General features: G+C 44.2%; 1 protein-coding gene across 12 annotated transcripts in view; it reads right to left on the bottom strand.

Annotated features, from left to right (window-relative positions):
* Positions 1-951: 951 nt before the first annotated feature.
* Positions 952-22585, bottom strand: part of LTBP1 (latent transforming growth factor beta binding protein 1) — a 399079-nt gene continuing 377445 nt past the window's right edge. For all 12 annotated transcript variants that reach the window (XM_045079241.1, XM_045079243.1, XM_045079244.1 and 9 more), the window contains 3 exons: positions 7293-7415; positions 3083-3232; positions 952-1954 (listed from right to left, as the gene is read on the bottom strand). In XM_045079241.1, the coding sequence (XP_044935176.1) occupies positions 1773-1954; positions 3083-3232; positions 7293-7415 (455 nt within the window). In that variant the 3' untranslated portion in view covers positions 952-1772. The remainder of the gene's footprint in view (positions 1955-3082; positions 3233-7292; positions 7416-22585) is intronic.

The following is a 22585-nucleotide window of genomic DNA, read 5'->3' as shown; positions in this document are numbered from 1 at the left end:
CAAAGTCCTGTATTTCAGGAGAGTGTTAAACGAGATTTTCTGCTAGGTATCCCTATACACGGTTTCATTGTTTTTCTTTAAACTCAGATGCTTTTATGAAGTAAAAAGAAAAATGGATCTTGAAACTCACTTTAGCAATTGCGTAATGAGAGCTGAGTATTAAGAAGGGACTGGAACCTTGAGAGCGGTTTTCCCTGTTCCTGTGATATCTGTCTGCCATCTATATCCTGTTTGCCAAGGCTGTTGTAACAAAGTACCAGATTGGGTGGCTTTAACACAAATAAAATTTTCTTATAATTCAGGAGGCTAGAAGTTTGAGATCAAGGTCCTGCAGGACTGATTTCTTCTGAGGCCTCTTTCCTTGGCTTGGAGATGGCGGACTTCTCCCTGGGACTTCATATGCTCTTTCCTCTGTCTGTCTTCATCTCCTCCTCCTCTTCTTCTTCTTCTTTTTTTTTTTTTTAATATTTTATTTATTTATTTGAGAGAGGCAGTGAGAGAGAACATGAGAGAGGGAGAAGGTCAGAGGGAGAAGCAGACTCCCCGTGGAGCTGGGAGCCCGATGCGGGACTCGATCCTGGAAGTCCGGGATCATGACCTGAGCCAAAGTCAGCCGCTCAACCAACTGAGCCACCCAGGTGCCCCTCATCTCTTCTTACAAGGGCACCAGTTGTACTGGGTTAGGGCCCACCCCAGAGACTTCATTTAACCTTTATTACCTCTTTAAAGACCCTGTCTCCAAGTACAGTCACATTCTGAGGTATTGGGGGGCTAGGACATCATCATATAAATTCTGGGAGTGAACACAATTCAGTCCCTAACAATATCTAAGAAATTTAATAATTAGCCTGTAAAAGCCTTTACATTACTAGAGAACCATTTGTAAAAATCAGTGGGGCAGGGGGATACAACTTGGACACAGATACTCACTGACAGTTACTCTCAGGTAGATTTTTTTTTTTCTAAAAAAAATGGTGATTTATTTTGCTTTAACATACAATGGTAAATACGGTGGGATCATCAAGTTTCCAAAAAATTTTGCTGGGCTGACTTTACACAATTATAATACTAATGTAAGCTCATTAATTCTTCCATTTCAATGCAGCAAAGGATCCAATGGACGCCTACTAGCAGCTTGGCTAAGGATGGACATTAAAATCAGACAATACGCCGTAAATATAAAGCACTTTCTTCCAAATGTGTATAAAAGTTTTGAAACAAAATTCACCATCTGCTCCACAGGACAGACGGTTTGGATTTAAAAAAAAAAAATGCTCCAGACCAGGAATAACATAACCCTGTGTAACAACACTTATAATACAGTTTAACAATATTTTATCAAAGACGTGTGCACTTGAGAATGAAAAAAAAATCTGAAGAAAAACAGTAGCCAAGGAACTGCACAACCAAAAAATGAAAATTATATAAAATATTTCCACCACTATTTAAATGCCGAATTTAATCAAGCAATAGTGAAAACAAAACATCATAATACAACCTTCTGTTTAAAATAACAGCACTGTTCCGCCTCTTTTCCACTGAATTTTACATATGAACAGACTATATATACTGGTTTTTCAGAGAAACGTCCATTTCGTCTGTCACACACCAGTCAGGCTCGCGCTGGATCCTTTCCGAGGACACACACAGCTCTACCACGGGGCCGTACTTCCGCCGGTCCAGGCTAGGGGCAATGTCTCAAGTATAATACGTTTCTCTCTTCTCCTTTACACAGTGCAGAGTAGATGGGCTTCGGTTATGTGGATTCTCTTTTACTCCAGGTCACTGTCTTTGTCTAAATTCAAGGCAGTATTCAACGGGGTGCAGAAGTTGGGCTTGTCGGACGGGACGTAGCCAGGCAGACACACGCACTTGTAGGAGCCTTCGGTGTTGATGCACTTGGCGTTCTTGCACAGGGACATTCGGTTGTTCAACTCGTCACATTCGTTTACATCTGCAATAAGCCAAACCACGCAGGTCAACAAGCTCCCCAACGACTCTGAGAGGAGAGGTAACCTAGAGCTTACCTGAGGCCCTGGGGTGTCCGGCCGGGCACGGCCTGGTAGTTCTCTGCTCTCCCCCCGCCAGTGAACTGGACAGTCTTCCTCACTACTGTCTCTTGCAGTCATACTCAACATAATACAACTTTGTACCTCTGAGAGGTTCTAGAATTTTCTTCCCTATTTAATACAACATGAACATGCAGCCGGCTTGACATTTTAGAGTCAGAACTCGAGAAAGCTGGAAGAACTTTCCTACTTCTAAGTTCCTTTCTGCAGGTATGGAAAAAACCATTCAGATTGGTCGACAGGAATACACAGGAAAAGAACCAAGCAAGTGAGCGGAGAGCCCTCGAGGCAGCCTCTGTAAAGGCTCGATTTCTTTCCATGCACTTGAAACACCTGTAATAACCCAGGTTTACCTCTCTTCCAGACCTACTGCCAGCGGAGACAAGCAAAACTAAACTGGGGAAGGGGGTTGCTGCCGGAGGGAGTAGAAGCACCAGAGAAAGAGGAAAAATTCAAGGGCCAGGCCCTGGAAGGTGGCCCGGCTCACAGGAGGAAGAACAAAGGTATGCTGACCAGTCTTTTAAAAATAGAAGGGATGGCCGATCGAGAGGCAGGGAGGGAGGGGGAGGGGTTTTAGGAGGAACGTTCCCCAGAATGATTACCACCACAGTTATATGGTTTTTGGATGTTTACAATCCCTTATGCTGGTGTTGGTACTGCGGAAAACACTACTTGTTAGAATCCAACTAATTACCTGGAACATTCTGTCCTTTCCCCCTGAAGTACCACAATATGAGTTCTCAAATGAGCTGTCAGTGTTATTTTTTAAAGTTGTGGTCAAATATACAAAACATAAAACTGGCCATTTTAGCCACTTTTAAGTGGGTCGTTCGGTGGCATGTGGTATGTTCACACTGCAGGGCAACTACCACCACCGACCACCTCCAGAACGTCTCTCCTCTTCCCAAGCCGACACTGCGGATCCCTCTTAATGTACTCAATATTCCATGCGATCTGGCCACAGGGGATGTTAGGGCAAGAATAACCAGGCAGAGGACACACAGCGCCCTTACCAACACAGGTCATCTTGGCCATGTCCAAGTGATAGCCGTCGAAGCAGTCACAGGTGTAACCTTCCTGCACCCTCACACAGCGGCCATTCTCGCACCCATTGAGGATGCCACACTCTTCAGCCTGCAACTCCTCAAAGCTATTTAAAAAACCTGGAAAGGAGAAGACAGGAGCCAGGTTAGAAATCTGCAGCCTCTGTGGCGCCTGGGGGGCTCAGTCGGTGGGGTGGCCAGCTCTTGATTTCGGCTCAGGTCATGATCTTGGGGCCATGGAATCAAGCCCCGCTTTGGGCTCCGCGCTCAGCTCAGCAGGATGTTTGCTTGAAGATTCTCTCCCTCTCTCTCCAACTGCTTGCATTCTAGCTCTCTCTCTCAAATAAAGAAATCTCTCAAATAAGTAAATCTCAAATAAATAAATCACAGCCTCTTATACCATCTTTTAAACTATATAATTATCAAGGTTATGGTTCACCATATATACATGGTTCAGACACCTGTTTCAAATGCCTTCAAGATAGCAGTAAAATTTTATGCTGAATATACCTGTATAAAACATTAAGCACACGATATTAAAAACTCTGTATATATTGTCCATGAGTAGCCCCACATCTTGAGTTCTGATAGTGTATATTAAAATCACAAAGAATGATAAAGTATGGATTTTGGTCTTGCCCTTACTTAACAGAAGTGTTTATCTAAAATTCCAAATTTCTGGGGCACCTGGGTGGCTCAGTGGGTTAAGTCAGGTCTTGATCTCAGGTCATGATCTCAGGGTCCTGGGATCGAGCCCCGCATTGGGCTCTCTGCTCAGCAGGGAGCTTGCTTTCCCCTCTCTCTGCCCGCCTCTCTGCCTACTTGTGATCTCTGTCTATTGAATAAATAAATAAAATCTTAATAAATAAATAAATAAAATTCCAAATTTCCTGAGTTCTCAGTAGGGCAAATGGCAGAACATCTTTCAGGATGGAACCAATGGAAGTCACTATCACAGGGCAATAGACATTTGCTCAGAAGATCTGTAGAGAATTTTAGGCTGTGGTTTTTCACTTGGAGTTCCCCAGAAAGCAGTGAAAAGCCAGGCTGGCCTTGCCCCATAAAGTCTGTTTGTTTGCTCTAGCGTTGGAATGAGCCTTACAAAAGGGCTCTCAGGAGATCAAAGGATAAAGACAGTAAAAGGGACTCGAAACATTCTGATAAATGAGAAAAGTACATCATACTTGTGTTTAGAAAGCCAAAAATCTTTTTTTTTAAGGGAAACAAAGAAGTCCTTGTCTGGCTCTTTTTATAGTTCAGATATCTTTAAACTGATTTAGAGCTCGCGTTTAGTAATATAAAAACAGATTTAACAGGCATCTCGAGTGTTCAGCTCTCTTTCTAGAGAGAAAAGTTGTAAATATAAATCCATGGTGACACGGACACACTGTTGATGTAGGCTCTCCGTTCCCCCCACCCCCTATCCCACTTCTGAACCTCATCATGTGTCCGCTTTGAAGAAAAAAAAAAAAATTCAAAATAGGACTATAACTCTCCATCGGGCCTCTGAAGTAATTCTCCAGTGTAACTGCAGGGGGCAGCAAAACATCACTGCTTATGCGGGGCTGTAAGGTGTAACTCAAGTGATTTTAAAATTAAAACAACAACAACAACAACAAAACACACTGAGAGATGCCTGTGTGGTTCAGTTCGTTAAGTGTCTGTCTTTGGCTCAGGACATGATGCTGGAGGTCTGGGACTGAGTCCCGCACTGGGCTCCCTGAGGGGAGGGAGCCTACTTCTCCCTCTCACTCTGCCTGTTGTTCCCCCTGCTTGTTCTCTCTCTCTCTCTCTCTCTCTGGCAAATGAATTAAAAAAAAAAAAAAAATTAACACATCTATGACAGGCCCTTTTAAAAATTTGAGGAGGAGAAAAAGAAAAAGTGAAAGGCCATCCAGATTTTGTCTTTAGGGCCCCAAAGCCAGTTTGAAAAATACTTTAGAAAATAAAGTCTTAATTTATGAAAATATTTTCAAATTCTAGGTACTATGGCAAAATCATTTTGACTTTATAAATACTAACATTTTTTTATTATTACAGAAATTAAAACATGGAATTAAATTTTGAAAACTCCTAAACACACACATCAAGCAGACTCCCGAAAATACTTCTACAGGAGTCTGCAAAGTACAACCCCTGCTCCAAATATGGCTGGCTGCCTCCTTTTATAAATACCATTGTCCTGAAATAGTTATCCCCATTCGCTGACATGCTGTCTATGGTTGCTTTCGCGATATCCGAGCAGAGCCTTTCGCAGGCCTGCAAAGTCTGAAATTTTTACTCTCTAGTCCTTTATAAGAAAAAAAAAACTGGTTTCTGCTCTAGGAGATTCTACTTTTATAGAATACTGCCTTAACCAAAGCTACCCCCAAGCTATCAGTTCAACTTTCTTAAATAACCAGAAGTCAGGAGATAAGAAACCTCAGCCTTCCCTCTGCGTTACTCTGTACCCAATACAATCATTTCTTCAGCAGGGCCAGAAAGTCCTTGCTCCTGGTCTGGGAAGGAGGAGCTATTTCTCATAACCTGTTGTAAGTTTAAAGGCCATTGACATAGTCAAAGGTCAAGGTCTAAGAACTGCATCTCAGCTTCTTATGTTGCTAAATAGGAAACTGATGTGACGCCAACATGTGTGACGCTTAACATTTGTAGTGGATTAGAAAAAAGTTTTAAAGCAACATCAGCATTAAAAAAAAAAAAGAAGAAGAAAGAAAGTACACAAGTCAGAACATTTCAACTCGAAGATTCCTGGAATCTGGACTCTACCTAATGTGACAAGTGCACACAGGAGCCACATGACTGTGGCATACATAGCTGCTTAGAGACTTAACCTGTTACTTGGGATTTATGGCACAGGCCAGCTGGGCTTTCTTTCAACCTTAATATTTCTTCTCCCTTTTTATTTTTTTAAAGGTAGATGCCGGTTGACTTGTAACATAGTCACAGGTTAAGTGCAGAAATTGTAAGTGCACAGTCTTACACCTGTCGGGTGTCTTTAGACACATTTCATGAAGTAGTGCAGGGTTGTATGTTGTTGATTAAAAGTAAAAATCAGAGGTATTCGAAGTTGGGAGACTGGTTATGCTTGGGGCGGGGGGGGGTGCTGGGAAAGGGCTTCAGGGGCCTTATGGATGCTCGTAATGTTCTACACCTGGGTGAGGGTTACACAGGGCTGTGTTAATCAACTTGGCAGGACAGATACAAGGCTGTTTTCATGAAGCACTGTTAATTCTGGTGAAGATCAATATATATTTCCATCAACACCCGCCTTAAAGAAAACACAAAAAAACAAAGGAAGGCAGAGGAAGGAAAGAGAAGGGGAGGGAACGAAGGAAATACTCTTTGACTCAGAACTGAAGTTACTCCAAATGTAGCCACAGAGCTTGGGTTGCTCCTCGGGAATCAGGTCATGGCCAGTGTGCTTTGTTCACAGGTAACAGGGTCCAAAGAAAGAAAAGGCTTCACTGTGTCTGCAATTCAGCAGTGTCTCCAAAGTCCTAACTCCAACTCCCCGGTCTGCAGGGATTTCCCTGCCTGGAAAATCTGGTGTCGCTTTCCTCACGGCAAGGAGGGCCCCTCTGGGAGATGTGGACGAGGCAGCTGGGATCCACACTTCCCCGTTCCCATTCTTGAAGTGAGGCAAGCTCTTCTTTACCAATACTGCATTTGGAATTTGAAAAGCTGTGGCTTTCCCCCAGAGAAACCTTTAGCTTGAGTGGCTTCCTTATCCAGGACACTCCCGTTAACTGTCAGACATTTTTTTTTTTCCTAAATGGGATCAGGGATCCCAGAGGCACACTCCACCTTCCACGGAAAAAAACTCTGCACACAAATCTTGGAGAAGCCAGCGTGCATCACTGCTTACTTAATAAATCCACCCTGAGTGGATTCTCACAATTTCTGACCAGAAGCACAATTTTTTTGACCTCCCACTCTAAAATACCTGTATTTTGGCACAGTTGACATGTCATTTCCTTGTGTGGGAATAAGATGGCAGTTATACCCAGGCTTTCAAGAAACCCTGCCCCTTATGTTAGACCATCATGGAATGGATAAAGACATGATTTTGTTATGGATATGAGATTTTTTTTTTTTTAAACTTTAGGGGTTCCCTTCTGAGAATCACTGGGTAACCTTTAACCACAGCTGAGCTTCAACAGAACTGAAAAGTTTGGCTTACGGTCCTGAATGAAGTAGGGATCGGCTTCTGGAGCGTACTGTTCGCTGAAGTCCACCAAGGCATCCCGTCCATATGGGCGCCGGCGTCCCGTGACGGGGATGTTACACAGCTGGGCATAGTCGTCTGAGAAGGAAATGACAAGCTGCGTGAGACGTCATGGCCGTTTGCTGGCACCCGGGTACACCCCTCACAGCTCAGAGCACCAGGGACTGGCCAGCCCCCTCCTCCCCACCCCTGCATGTGCACCACTGGGTCTAGAGCTGTCTCCATACTCTTCAGGGGAGCTGTAGTCGCCCCGCACACAATGACCTGCTGGAGGGCGTCACTCGGATCCTACATGGAAGACCAAACGCAGCGGCTGAGCCGGTGGTAGGCCGAGTTCCAGGAGAGTAAGGAACTGTGACAGGAGCCAGCGCTCCGAGGACAGCAGGCGTTTTAGAGGAAAGACTTTATCTGCAACTGTCAGGTGTTATCACCGTGAAGGTACAGTTGTTCTTACCGACAGGGACATTCGTTTTCATTCAGAAGGGACAGAAAAGTTGGATCTCTGGTGATACCAAAATAACACAACCTGGCAACGATGCCTGTATTGTGACTATTCTTTTTCTTTTTTTTAAAGATCTTTTTTATTTATTGGACAGAGAGAGAGAGATCACAAGTAGGCAGAGCAGCAGGCAGAGAGAGAGGGGGAAGCAGGCTCCCCGCTGAGCTGACCAGAGCCTGATGTGGGGCTCGATCCCAGGATCCTGAGATCATGACAGAGCCGAAGGCAGAGGCTTAACCCATTGAGGTACCCAGGCGCCCCATGTATTGTGACTATTCTAATTCTATGCTCAAGGCCGGGTTTAGATGAACAAAGTATTACCATAGCAGTGAGGGCGACTGTCCTAGTGTAGTAACAGCAGTAGCAATAAGAGTAGCTCACAGTCTAGGAGGCTGGCTCTGTGCCAGGCACCGTTCTAAGCACCTACTACACATTAAGGCACAGAAACGCTTGCACCGGCCTACGAAGAGACACCATCATCACCTCCGCTTTACGGTGTCAGCTCCTCTGAATCCCATGCCTTTACCTCTTCCACACCCCACACAGATCCTTCTACAGCTACCACTTTCCAGAGGCCATATTCCTACTCTAAGCTGGGCCAGCCCCAAGGCCACTTTCCAAACTCTCCAGTAGATCCCTCACAGGACCCAAATGGTGCACAGGATCTTGGTTTTCCAGATGTTCCGGGGTTACTGAGCATGCAAGGCATTTCACAGTCCTCAGCTCTTGCTTGAGTTTTGGAGCAGAGTTGTAGCAAGGTCTAGAGAAGAGAGATTTAGAAGGGGGCGCTTCACGGTCTGGATACATGTTGCACCGAAATATACTGCCCAAGGATTTATCTAGGATGGTGAAAATCCTGGGGCTCCTCAGACTTTAGAGGCTCTGCCAGAACTGGGGAGCTCTGTCTGGAGGCCCCAGAACCGGATGGACACACTCAGGACAGTCACACAAAGCAAAAGCCACACTTGCCTGGACTGCAAATTGGGGGGAGTTTTCATCTCTTCTGCTTCCTCCTGTGACGTACAAAACTGAAGAAATGCACTAGGCCAGAAATGCCTGGATGGCTCAGTGGGTTAAGCATTTGCCTTTGGCTCAGGTCATGATCCCAGGATGCTGGGATCGAGCCCCACATTGGGCTCCTTGCTCAGCAGGCTCCTCTGCCTGCTGTTCCCCCTGCTTGTGCACTCTCTCTCTCTGACAAATAAATAAATAACATCTTAAAAAAAAGAAAAGAAAAAGAAATGCAGTAGGGCAATAGTGTGAATTCTCGGGCTTTCTTTCACCCTCTGTCCCTACTTAAAGGAGGCAAAGGTGTGTGTGTGCATGTGCACACAATCCTCTCCCCACACTGCACAAAGGAAACATAAGGCCAGAAAAGACCCTGGACTGGTAGGATTATGGTTTGCCCCTTCCTCAAAATTTCCCTGTATGAAAGCATTCCAGGAACAGCATACGGACCCCAGATACGCCAACACCTCTCAACGAAACCATTTCAGAAGAAATATTAATTTCATTAAGGAAACAGCTAAACCTGGAAAAAAAACCCTTAACTCCCCCTGCCCCCAAATCCACAAAGAGAACACAAATGGTTGTCGCCTCCACTTCAAGTTCGAAAAAGAATTAAGGATTTCCCCGTGAGAGCAAGACTGCCGGAGTGTTTACAGGTTCCCAGAGCTGAGGTCATTTTCTTTCCTGACATTTTCTGTAGGTTTGTTGTATATCCGAAAGGGAGAGGGTTCAGTATCTTACACCCAAGCAACGCTTGTGGATCAAGAGCAGGTATTAAAAATAAATTCATGTTCTTATTTTGTAAAACTGAATCCGGAGGTGGCTGAGCACGGTCCTAGCTGACATCTGCCGGGTGGGGAGGCCCTGCTGAGCCTTGAGGGTCCTGAACTGTTGAATGACATTGGGTCCTTCAGGGCTGCCTAGCCCTTAGGCCTGGGTCTTCCCCTAGATCATCCTTCCTCCTCCACGAAATGAGTGGGTCCCTCCCCTCCCAGACCTCACCAGCCGGCACTGCAGAAGAAAAGGGCCCACAGGGAAGTATGAAGGGGAGGTACAGCTGCCTGGGAAAGGGGGCACCTGACCCGAAATGAAGACGACGAGTAGGATCTACTTTGCCAGAAAAGGTATTTGGGATTTATTTGAAAGAGCTTGCCCGAAGGCGTCAAGAAAGCAAGCTGTACGCTGTGTTTGGGCACTACCACGCGGTTCCTAAGGTGGGCTTCTAACTGGACCCGGGCTGGTAAAGGGGAGGATGGGGGGGACCTCAGGGATGCACCGAATCTTCTTTCCCTGCCCTTTCTTCCTCATCCATGCATTTTTGGGATTCTAGAACTTACTGTCCTTTGCTGATTTACTTTCTCTTACACATTAAACATTCCACATTTCAAAACAGTCTTGGTCAGTTATCAGAACACGATTTCTGCATGAAACATACGCTCTTTCGTATCTGAGATGCGCTATGTTCCCATCATCACCAGGACATGCACTTTGAATTATTTTTCTGGAAGCACGGACGGGTCTACCCTAATCCATTTGTGCCGCCCTTCCTGTCGTGCACATCTGCTCTCGTTCTCGGCCAGGGTCAAGGGTGAAGTGAGCGTTGGGGTGACGGGAGGAACATGGGCTCTTCTGGAGCCAGAAGCTGGGGCTCAAAACCTGACTGGACCACTTACTTTCCAGTTTAGCCATTCCGGGCAGGGCTCTGTTTCCGTATCTGTCACACAGGGGTAACAATTCTCATCTGTCTACCTCTGGGTTACTGATGTATGAAAATGAGATAGCATTACGGAACTATCCTGAATTTTGAATCACCAAGGAAATGGGGGTTCTGATTTATCTCAGAGGGAAGAATCGCTAAGTGCAAATAAAGAAGGATTTTCAAAGATAGTAAAAGAACAAGTTTCAGTGTCAGCAAAAGGTAAAAGCAGTCGTCAGCGGGCAAAGAAGTACATAGCAGGGGCCCCTGGGTGGCTCAGCGGGTTAAGCCTCTGCCTTCCGCCTAGGTCATGATCTCAGGGTCTTGGGATCAAGCCCTGCATCGGGCTCTTTGCTCAGCAGGGAGCCTGCTTCTCTCTCTCTCTTTCTGCCGAATAAATAAATAAAATCTTTTAAAAAAAAGTACATAGCAAAATATAGAGCAATAAAGCACGCTCTAGATGCTTTTAAATATTCTTTCAAAATTATTTGGAATTTTTTTTTTAAAGATTTATTTATTTGACAGACAGAGGCCACAAGTAGGCAGAGAGGCAGGCAGAGACAGAGAGAGAGGGAAGCAGGCTCCCTGATGACCAGAGAGCCCGACTCGGGGCTCAATCCCAGGACCCTGGGATCATGACCTGAGCCAAAGGCAGAGACTTTAACCCACTGAGCCACCCAGGCACCCCTTATTTGGAATTTTTAAATACATGGAGGGAAACTCTTGCTCAGTCAACACAGGAAGATGTCTTCATGGACTTGATCTCAAACAACAGGGGACAGAATGATTTGCTCCCTTGACACACTGAATTACCTGTTCAGGCAGTGAGAGCAGAAATACAAGATTAGGGGCGCCTGGGTGGCTCAGTGGATTAAGCTGCTGCCTTCGGCTCAGGTCAGGATCTCAGTGTCCTGGGATCGAGCCCCGCATCGGGCTCTCTGCTCAGCAGGGAGCCTGCTTCCTCCTCTCTCTCTCTCTCTGCCTGCCTCTCTGCCTACTTGTGATCTCTCTCTCTCTCTCAAATAAAATAAATAAAATCATTAAAAAAAAAAAAAAGAAATACAAGATTAACGGACCTCAGAGAAGGGGACTGACATTCAGCAACTCTCATTATATGCCTGAATCCTTCAGCGAGGTCCTGAGTACACAGACTTATCTTCTTCAGGGGAGCGACTGGAGAATCACAGAATTTTCTGAGACTTCAGCAAGGCATCCCCTTCAGGAACTGAGCATGGGCATCATTTCTAGCACCTGTTGGGCCTCTGAGCACCCCAAAGCCACAACCAGAGCCCCTTCTAGCTTGGAGATGCATGCCCTTGCTGATCCCAAGGGCTGGGACATGGCTTCACTCCAGCTTGGGGACACAGTGAACTGTAGTGGGCGGAGGTACAGAACCCAGGAAAGGCAGATCCCTGAACTATTTCTACAACTTCCCAGGAGAGCACACGAGACTCCCTCAGCTCTCCATTTCACCCAGCTCAGCGTGTGGGGATGAACACATACTGTGCCTTCTCTAAAACACCTTTTACTTAAACACATCAATGATGATTACGTGCCCCGTCGCCTGGGGATGGCTACAGAGAAAAGTTGGCTTAGCAAAGCTAATACTTGAGGCAAATGCCATTTCTGAGCCACCATACAATGTGTTCATCTGGGATCTAGCCCGATACGAATGTGAAATGAACAGGAAATGGAAATATTCACACCTCAAAGCCACCCCCCCTGCCGTGCATTCTTCACCCCAAGGACAAATGAGAAGGTCTTGCTCAAAGCTATGAAAGACACACATGGGACGGCCTGGGACACCGTCACAACCTCGTCTAAACAAGATCCAGGCCATCGATCACACTCCTTTCCCTGGCATGGAAGATTCCTATGACAGATGGTGCGGCTTTGATTTTAAATTGGAAAAAAAAAAAAAAGAAAAAGAAAAAAGAAAAAAGTTTAGAAATTACCCCCTGGAGCCACTGGGTCTGGGGCCTCTGCTGTCAGCAGCCCTGGGAAGCACTTTACTCTATCCTGGCAGGAAATCTCCTCTCCTGATGACAGGCCCATCTGCAGGGCTGGTCTGGACCGTCACACGCCACCATGCCACTCTGGCATGTGAGGAGGCCGGGAGGTGAAGCTTTAGTCCTGAGACAGATTAAAGCCAGCTGCTTTGAGAAATGAGGACGAGGCTGTGTTTCACTGTCTACACACCGAGGCTAAAAATTCAGGGCTCTGAAGTTTGAAGGGCGTTATTTTCAAATAAAGGAGGACCAAGGACTGATTCTCCTACAATAAGAACCGGTCATATTTTGCTCAAATTTCTCGAGTGGGTGTTTTTCTCAGAGTCTTCCACACGTATTACCGATCGATGATGGTGTTTGGAAAACACAGACGCACAAGCAGGACACGAAGGGAGAGGAGAGAGGACAGGGATAATGGAATGAGCCTTTCCGCATGCGCAGTATAAACAGGCATTTGTGACTGAAATCAGCAAAAGCTCTGAGGTTAGAAACACAGGCGCCAATGACAGAAAATGCCAGCCAGCACTGACGACAGAGGACTGTGTGAGCATTCCACCGGCCATGTCACATCCTGAGGAGCTGGACACCTGTTTGGGGTGGGTGTGGGGGTCTCTAAGATTCTGCTCAGAAAAAAACTCTGACCCACAGAGCCTGGGGAAGAGGCTGTAACCCTGCTTCCCGGATATTAAAACCTGCTGAACTATGAGAGAAAACAGGGTATACTAACAAGGAAAAGGACCCAGAGTCAAAGGTCTTGGGTCCTAGTGTTGCTTTTCTGCTTTCTAGTTCCTCAGACTGGACCTATTTTTTTGAGCTTCATCTGCTCATCAGGATTAGGGTACCTGCCCTTGCACTCTTAAAGGCAAGTCACTGTCTCATTCTGTGACTGACTCATTCACTCATTCCGCCAGACATGGAGAGTTATTATGGGAAGGGTGGGATATGGGAGAGAGGAAGGTCACAACGATGCTGTGATCAAGAGTGCATACACGGTGACACATGCAACAGTTGATCGGGACCACAGAGAAGGTGATGACAGCAGCCAGCCAGGAAGGTTCACCTTGGAGGTGAGCATCTGTAGGGCGGAGGCCAGCGAGGTGAAGGGGAGGAGGAAGGTAACTCAGAGTCACAGGCATATGTTAACGGATAAGAAAGCTTAAGAGAGGGGCGCCTGGGTGGCTCAGTTGTGAGGTGTCTGCCTTCGGCTCAGTTCATGATCCCACCAGGGTCCTAGGATCAAGTCCTTCATCGGGCTCTCTGCTCAGCAGGGAGCCTGCTTCCCCCTCTCTCTCTGCCTGCCTCTCTGCCTACTTGTGATCTCTCTGTCAAATAAATATATACAATCTTAAAAAAAAAAAAAAAAAAAGGCAAGCTTAAGAGAAACCAAAAAAGTACCATGTAAACACTGGCTACTCTAGATCCCTTCTTTAGGAACATGGGAGAAAAAGGAACGTGAGCTCTCAGGGATAATTAAGTTCCCCTGCGTGAGCTGCTGTGAGCTTTTGCACACATTTTTCATTCCATTTCAGAACACCCTATGAAATTATCACAGTTAACTCCTTTTATTTCTGATTTATCCTGTCACTCATCCTAGTTTAGGTGAGAGATTCAAATCAAACCTGGTCCATCTGCAAAACCAGGTTCTCTTCCGCAGCTGCCTTTCCAGAAACCCTGCAAAGAAAATTATTCAGTGCGCTCGCTCCCTAGACGGTAAGCCCCAGGTAAGTATGTAGTTCGGCAATAAGCATTTGTGACTGAAATTCCAGGGAGAGTAATAACCATGAACGCTGATGAGCTCAGCCCCACCAGGGTCAGCTCTATCATTAGCAGGATTTATGTTTATTGAATGTGCTCGATTTATTAGGTGAAAGAGATCAAATTGCTTAATGTTCAATTAAACTGTACTTGTCGAGGACAGGGAGGTAATGAAGTCTAAAGTCTTGGCAGGGTTTATGTTCTGCGGGACTCCCGTAAATGTTAATGCTCTAAGGAAAACTCATGGACCACAGACCAGCCGGGCTCCCCCACCCCAGCATTCACCTAACGCTGCCCTTCCAAGTTCAGTCACTCTTTGCGTTTCCAACAGATTGCTGTTTATTTAGCCAGACTCTCCCGGAGAGACAGATTAGTTGGGTACGAATGCCAAAAAGTGGAGGCTCCCTCTGCTTTCTAAAACCTGGATCCAAAATTTATACACTTGTAATGGTATTAAATCATGCCACATACGAAAACCCTGAAATAATGATTGATCTCTTGTGAATTTCTTATTAAGGACGGCATGAAGAGTTTTCCCCATTTCTAAATACCCAGGGCTTTGGAAATAGAGCATTCAAGTCTTACATTCAGGCAATCACAGGGGACACGGGAATGAGGTAACCTCCAATGTTTGATAGGAGAAGACCGAACAGTACAATACACAGGCAAACAAGAGGGCAGTTTAATATGCTCGTTTTCTCAACTGATTTACCTCATATTTTCTTTTTTTTCTTTTAAATTATTTATTTGACAGGGGCGCCTGGGTGGCTCAGTGGGTTAAGCCTCTGCCTTCAGCTCAGGTCATGATCCCAGGGTCCTGGGATCGAGCCCCACGTTAGGGCTCTCTGCTCGGCGGGGAGCCTGCTTCCTCCTCTCTCTGTCTCTGCCTGCCTCTCCGTCTACTTGTGATCTCTCTCCTTCTGTCAAATAAATAAATAAAATCTTTTAAAAAAATAAATTATTTATTTGACAGACAGCGATCACAAGTAGGCAGAGGCAGGCAGAGAGAGAGAGAGTAAAGGAAACAGGCTCCCCGCTGAGCAGAGAGCCCAACGCGGGGCTCGATCCCAGGACCCTGGGATCATGACCTGAGCGGAAAGCAGAGGCTTTAACCCACTGAGCCACCCAGGCGCCCCCCCGCCCTCATATTTTCAACTGTAAGACACCTATACCATTTTATTTTCTTTTTTCCTGCTCTTTAAATATCATTCTGCAGGGGTGCCTGGGTGGCTCAGTGGGTTAAAGCTTCTGCCTTTGGCTTAGGTCATGATCTCAGGGTCCTGGGATAGAGCCCCACATCAGGCTCTCTGCTCAGCAGGGAGCCTGCTTCCCAGGCTTTCTCTGCCTGCCTCTCTGCCTACTTGTGATCTCTGTCTGTCAAATTACTAATCTTTAAAAAAAATATCACTCTGCAGTGACAATCTGAAAAGGCAACAAACAACAAAAATTAGTAAGTATTATGTATCAGGAATACACTGGGTCTTCTCTTTTTGCATTAACCAAGTAAGAATTACTTTAAAATAGGAGCTAAGTGTGTGCTTCAGAATAAGGGGGAGGTTGTACAATGCGGGGGATGTACTAAATGCCACTCAACTGTTCACTTGAAAATGGAAAATTCTATGGGGAACATGGGTGGCTCAGTCAGCTAAGCATCCAACTCTTCATGGGAGCTCAGGTCTTGATCTCTGGGTCGTGAGTTCAAGCCCCATGTTCAGATCTACACTGGGTGTGGAGTCTACTTTAAAATAAAGTAAACTGCAAATGCTTAATTTTCTTACGTGAATTTCACCTTAAAAAAAAAAGTCATGAGAAACAAAAATAATACTGGAGTTCAGCTAACCTTTTTATTTTTAACTGGTAAAATGAGGAAACTAATTGATCTCTGCGGTCCTTTCTAGTTTACATAGTCTATGATCCTGAATAGAAAATCTTTACTATTAGGCTGCAGAATCCAGGGAAGACAACTTGTCATGGAAACGTGTGGTTGTGATAGAATGTAAACACCACGAGATGCCGGTATCGAGTTCAGTGATGTTCACCTAGATGTTTCCAGAATGATGGACAATCATGGAATTTAATACACTGTAAGAAGTCAGTGTAACCTGTAAGGTTAGTCTCTCATTCACTTCTCTGCTGAGGAAATGGAAGGTCCAGAAAAATTTAATGATATTCCAAAGACCAAGTGAGGATAAATTCTCAAAATATAACATTTTCTTTTGCCAAAAACAAATTATTAAAATATAAGGGTAAAGGTGATTAGGTTTCAAAGTATAGTATTTTAATATTGCTAAAGTTTTGAAGCAAAGAAAGCTGTATTAATATTTGTTAAAAACTAGCTTGAGGGATGCCTGTGTGGCTCAGTCAGTTAAGCATCTGCCTTTGGCTCAGGTCATGATCTCAGGCTCCTGGGATTGAGTATCACATTGGGCTCCCTGCTCAACGGGGAGCCTGCTTCTCCGTCTCCCTTCCTCGGCCCCGTCCCTGCATGTTTGGTCTTTCTCTCTTAAATAAAGTCTTAAAAAAAAAAAAACTAGCTTAATATTCTGAAATACATATCTCAAGGTTATGAGATAAAGATGCACTGTTAAATCTGTTATAATTTGAAGGGCAAATTCTAGATAATTATAGAATATTAAAGTAATCCCAAACAGAACCAATATTATTATCCACTCAGTACAAAGTAAAACTGAGCTTTTTAAAGATGATTTTCCTATATATTGTCATTTACTTTAATCTGAAATGACTCTCTTTTACCTTCCCCTCTGAATCTATTCAGAATCAGAGAACATCTCAGTAGCTCTTGCTCCTGGCAGTGATTTCTTTAGCTACACTCTGTAGGTGCTCACAGATGACCATGTGAATGGCATCTTCTAGAGTAGAGCAGTGCACAACCAGCACAACCGTTCACAACAGCTCTGAAGGCCACTGAAACTTGAATCTCAGAAGGAAGCAGGAGGAAGGCATGCTGTGTCCTAAGCTCCCCAGTGAGCTAATCTTTTGAAACTTGCTTCTCTTTTAAGATACTGGCCACTGATATGGAGCCAAAACAGTGCCCTCCCTAGCTTCTACTCCTTGAAGATCTGTGTCAGCACAAAGACAAGAGTGTGATTGCTTTCTAAGCACTTTCTCCATGCTTTTCTCCCAAACATCACAGGCCCAATCTGGGTGTTGCCTGAAGGGAGACCAGATAAACTTCCCCTTGGCCCTGCTCTGCCAGGATTGCCTATTCTGGCCAAGAGGTCAGAGGCACGGGTGGCCAGCAGCTCTGTTCTAAGCACAGCTGTCTCATAAGTTCAATTAAGAAAAGGTCAGAATAAGCACAATGTTATTTGAATTCAAAACCTCAAACATAAAATGCAGCTTTCAATAATTATGTGCAGTGGCTTTGCCACAGCCCCATTCACCACATTTCATTCTCCTCCGAGGACATTTCAACTCCTCTTATCACTGCAGAGGGGGGAAAAGAATCATCACAGCAGCAAAGTGTATTTAAAGTATGTGAAAGCAAAATTTCCACGCGGAGCAAATCACTGAACAGAAAATAACACTGAAAAGGTGTTTCTAGAAACTGAGTGCCTATTTGTAATCTCTCATTTCAAGGGAGAAAGCCCGAGTTGCTAAACATGGTATTTTTGAGAAAAATGAAAACGCTTGTTCATTAAAAATAGAAGTGTTGCTTTTCGTCAGCAGATGGCTTATGTGATGTGTATGTCTTAATTGTTCTGCTTTGGTTCTAAAGGAGAAAGATTCTAACAGGACATCGCAATCAAATTGACTCTCTGTTCAGAGTATTTTATATAAGAATGGGGCCAAATATCTTCTTAGCCCTTCAAGGCAGCACAGCTTTTAAGAAAATAAGCACTGAATACAACGAACACCGCAAAGTCCAAGCTGTGTGCAAACTGAAGTTTCGGGAAGTGCTCAGGACCCCAAATGGAAATCCTGTCATCAAATTCTGCTCACACCGAACTGTTCTCTCATTGTTCGGGAGCCCTTGAGACAATCGTTTTCCACCGGTTCTCAGAAGAGTTAATACTCCGCTTTGCAGTTTAGCAAGGTCTGCAGCTGGTGTTCCAGACCCATGCTGGCTCCCGAACCCCAGGGCACTAGGTTTGGGGACTATCTGGTTCCAGGACACACCTCCAGAGAGCTGTCTGCAGTACTACGGCAGGAGATGGAGTCCATTCTCCCCACCATTAGGGCTGGGTTGTCGCTGGCGTGTTTATTCGTTTTTTTTTTTTTTTTTTCTTTTTCCTTTTTAACTGTCCTTACTCCGAAAACACACCAGGTTTCCTTTTTTCATAAAAATGTTTTTATGTTATTTTTTTCGTAAAAAATGTTTTTAAACAGTGACTACAACGTATGATCTTAACCTGAATGTGACTGACTTGTCTGGTGCTTTCTCTTTGTCTGATGCACCTGCCCAAAGCAAGGTTGTTTTTAAAAATGCACTTTTTAGCTTCATTTCTAGTATTCTTCCTCTGAGGCACGGACCCTCCTCTTTGTAGCAGGCTTCTCTGTCACTCATCCCTGCGGACTCCTTCTCCCCCTCAAGTCCCCTCTCTCCTTCACAGTCTGACCTGCCCTCTGAGCAGTGGGGGTGGGGGGATGGGGCCCTGCCTAAGCGCTAAGTATACTACCTCCTCCCCGCCCTTCCCCTGCATGCATGGCGGAGGGGAAAGAACTGAAAACTAAGGTCCTTCCGTGAGTGTGATTTCAGGGGGCAGTGCAGAAGGCCCACAAAATGCAAATATTTAACTTTTTCTCAATCCCACTCGTGATAGCTAATTTCATGTGCCAACCTGGCTGGGTCCTGGGGTGCCCTGATGTAGTTGGTCAAACATTGTTTCGGGCGTTTCTGTGAGGGTGTTTTTGGATGAGATCAACATTTAAGTTGGTGCGTCTAAATAAAGCAAATTGCCCTCCAAGACCTCACTCAGTCCTCAATGACTGAGTCACTGAGTCGTTGAAAAGAACAGAGAATGATATTCTGCGTGAGAGAAAATTCTCCAGCCCACAGCCCACTCCCTTGGGCTCTTCCTGCCTGAAGGCCTGTGACCTGGAGCCTGAGGTCCCCTCAAACGTCCCACATCGCCAGCCCACCCTGCAGATTTTGAATTTACCAGCTTCTATGTTTACGGGAACAATTTCCTTATAATAAATGAATGAATGAATCAACCAATCAAGAAATCCCTCTCTCTTTTATTGGGTCAGTTTTTCTGGAGAACTTTGACCCCCCCCCAGCCTACCTTACAGGCACAAGGGAAGTTAATCATCAGTCTCAGCTGTCAGGGTGGTGGGGAATCTCCCCACAGGGTGAGCACATCCCTTGAGAAGCAGGTATCTGATTCTTACAGGGAGTCACGTGCAGACGGAGAAAAACTTTTCCTAACTTTATCTGCCCTATTATTCTCTTCAGAGCCCCTGTACTAAAGGATACTGATTATAAAAATAATAGATGAGAAACCCCGCTCACATGGAAGGAATGAAATGTGCCCAGCATATCACACACGGACCCTCAGACTCCCATGGGACTATACACACCCCACGCGCTGGTCCTAATTCTCTAATGACGGACAATCACAGACATGAATCTTTCTATCCAGTGACTTCAGCTGGCCTGAGGTGGAAATTCTGCTAGTAATGATGTACATTAAGTCTAGAATAGGAATACTCTTCTGTTAAGGTTTGAGAATGAGGTTTTTGTTATTTTGTATATTTATAATGTTTTGGAGAACCATGTAATAGAGAATCAGACAGAGAGACCTTAAGATTTTAATCTGAAATAAAGCTGACTTTAGATTAGGGTTTGTGCTGAATGAGAATTGAGAGAACTTGATTATGTTGGTAAACAGGATTTAAACTTATTAAAAATTAAAGTTGTCATTTTAAGTTTCATTTATTAGATTTATAAAAGCTGCTTAAGAAGAAAACGCTTATTAGGATTGTGGGCTGACCTCTCCAGTATATATCAAGTGCTGGAGAGAAAATCAAATAGATAAAACTTATAAACGGAGACCAAAGTGTTAAGAGAGTTAACACAATTTCGATATAGAAGTCACTCTAAAGGAAAGTTTTATTTCTTCCTTGATTTATTTGAAGGTTCATCAGAAAATAAAGTTTGATCTTATTATAAACATAATGGACTTATAAGGAGCAGGGCAAAATGTATAAATTCTCAGGAAAATCTAGGTTCTAACATTATTTTGCTTTTTTACTAAAAAAAAAATGGATACACTGAACACACTGAATGTTCCTTTAAAAGCCAACATTAAATGATCCTTTCCAGCCATAAAGCCTGCCTTAGCTCACATATTCGTAGCTTTGGAGACTGGAAGGGCGTGAAAGGAGCAGCGTCTCTTGGGATTCACCGAGTCCTTTGACTCTGTGAGTCCCCAAACACTCTTCCAATTTTTCATTGTCTTTAATTCTTGCCTCCTTTCAAAGAAGACTTCTAGCACCGAATAAAAGGTAGCAGTGGGGAGAAGCATTAGCTCAACTCATTTCCTGGAACAAGCTCTGATTTGCTAACATCTCCAGAGCATTTCCTGTGATCCAAGCATCTCCCGTACATTCATCACATTTAACCCTCGGATGACCTATTGTTGCCGCTGCCTTTTGACAAGCAAGAAAGCTGATGTAATGATTACATCACAAAGCTGTGTGTGCCTAATCTGCTACTAAATTTTATTCTGCAACAGAGGAAGTAAATACATCTTTTCCGTAAGAAACATAAATTGCTCACTTGCCATGCCATATAGTATCCCATTCAACCTAGTTCCACGGATACCATGGATTATGTCCCCGGGAACGGGGCCACTTACTGCTCGACGTATCTACGGCAGACATTATGTGCGCAGGTTTAGTAGCCAGAATTTAGGAGGCCTTTTATATCTTTCCAGCGCGACTTCAATGCTCCACTATAATTTATTAACAGCTACACTTCCTTTAATCATCATACTCAGGATCTCTGATCAAAAATGATCAATGCTTTTGTACTCAGAGAGTATTAATTACCATATCCCCTCACAAGAGTTCTCCACTTTGGATAAAGGAAACTAAAGTAACTTGTCCAGGGCAGCCGACTGAAGCACTGCCAGAAAGGGAATGAGATCCCTGGGCTGCCTCAGCTGAAGGCAGTGACCACTCACTGTGCCTCGGTTGGAGGATGTTCCGAAGTTTTTATTAACATTCTTTGGAAACATGTTTCTTGGAAAAGGCTTTAAGCCATGACTGCTAAAAGGACCTTTGGAACCACTGCCCAGTTATGATATTTTTTCAAGTTCAGTCCATGATTCAAATCCCTGCCTTCCTTCACACCTCCAAAGGTATTATGAAACTTCTTACACAGAGATATTTGGGAATATGTAAGAGCCGGACATGGATATGGAAGAAATCACCAGTTCAGTTGTTCAGAATCAGATTCCAAAGTCTTTCCCTTTTGCAAAACCGTATGAAAAAATTGGGGGTAGGTTAGCTATCAGGAAGTGTTAAAAAAATTGGTGTTGCAGCAAATAGAGAATTTATTAAATAAGGGTATCATGTACACATTAGCATGAGACAACATTTGGGAAAAAGCTCTTCTAATTTAGTAAGATAATTGTATAGTATGTTAGATTTACACAATTAAAATTATACTTCATGTAAAAGGCAAACTGTACACCTGTTCCCAAATTTGTTGGCTGGTGCATCCAGGTGTGTAATAAATAATGAAACGAAGGAAGGAATATGTAAGTAATTTAACTAAAACTGAAAACAGGTAAACTATAAATAATTTAAGATGGCTTTTCAACCACAGTTTTTATTCCTAATTGTACCTTGCATATAATAGTTTAAAAATTCCCTAATGACAGAATTGATTTCAAATTTTTCTTATACTGTAATGATTACATTTCCCCCACTCCCAGCACTCAAGTAGAAGCATGATTTGTATCTCCAGAACTAGAATTTCTGCACCAAATGTATCTCTACATTTCTATCTCCCAACTGTTCTCTCAGCAAAACTGAGAGGACCATTCCTCTCATTTTGATTAATATTAGTATCTTACAAAAATTGTTTTAACATTTTCCCATCTCTTTTGCAGCACTAGTTTCCTTAGAGGCTTATTTATTTATTTATTTTTAAACTACTCTCACCTTTCCACACCTGACGTTAGGTGTTAAGAATACTTCAGAGGGTCCAACACCTGTAGTGCAGTACACCATACTACCCATAGGTGGCACTCTCCGAACACGCTGAAGGGTCCCATCAAATTTCTTCAGTTTTAGGTCAGGACTTTAA

The sequence above is a fragment of the Mustela putorius genome, unplaced genomic scaffold (assembly GCF_011764305.1).
Source record: "Mustela putorius furo isolate JIRA1106 unplaced genomic scaffold, ASM1176430v1.1 tig00000281_pilon_pilon_pilon, whole genome shotgun sequence".
In the NCBI taxonomy this organism is placed as follows: Eukaryota; Metazoa; Chordata; class Mammalia; order Carnivora; family Mustelidae; genus Mustela; species Mustela putorius.
Note: the sequence above shows the minus strand (reverse complement) of the source record. Positions and strands in the feature narration are given on the sequence as shown.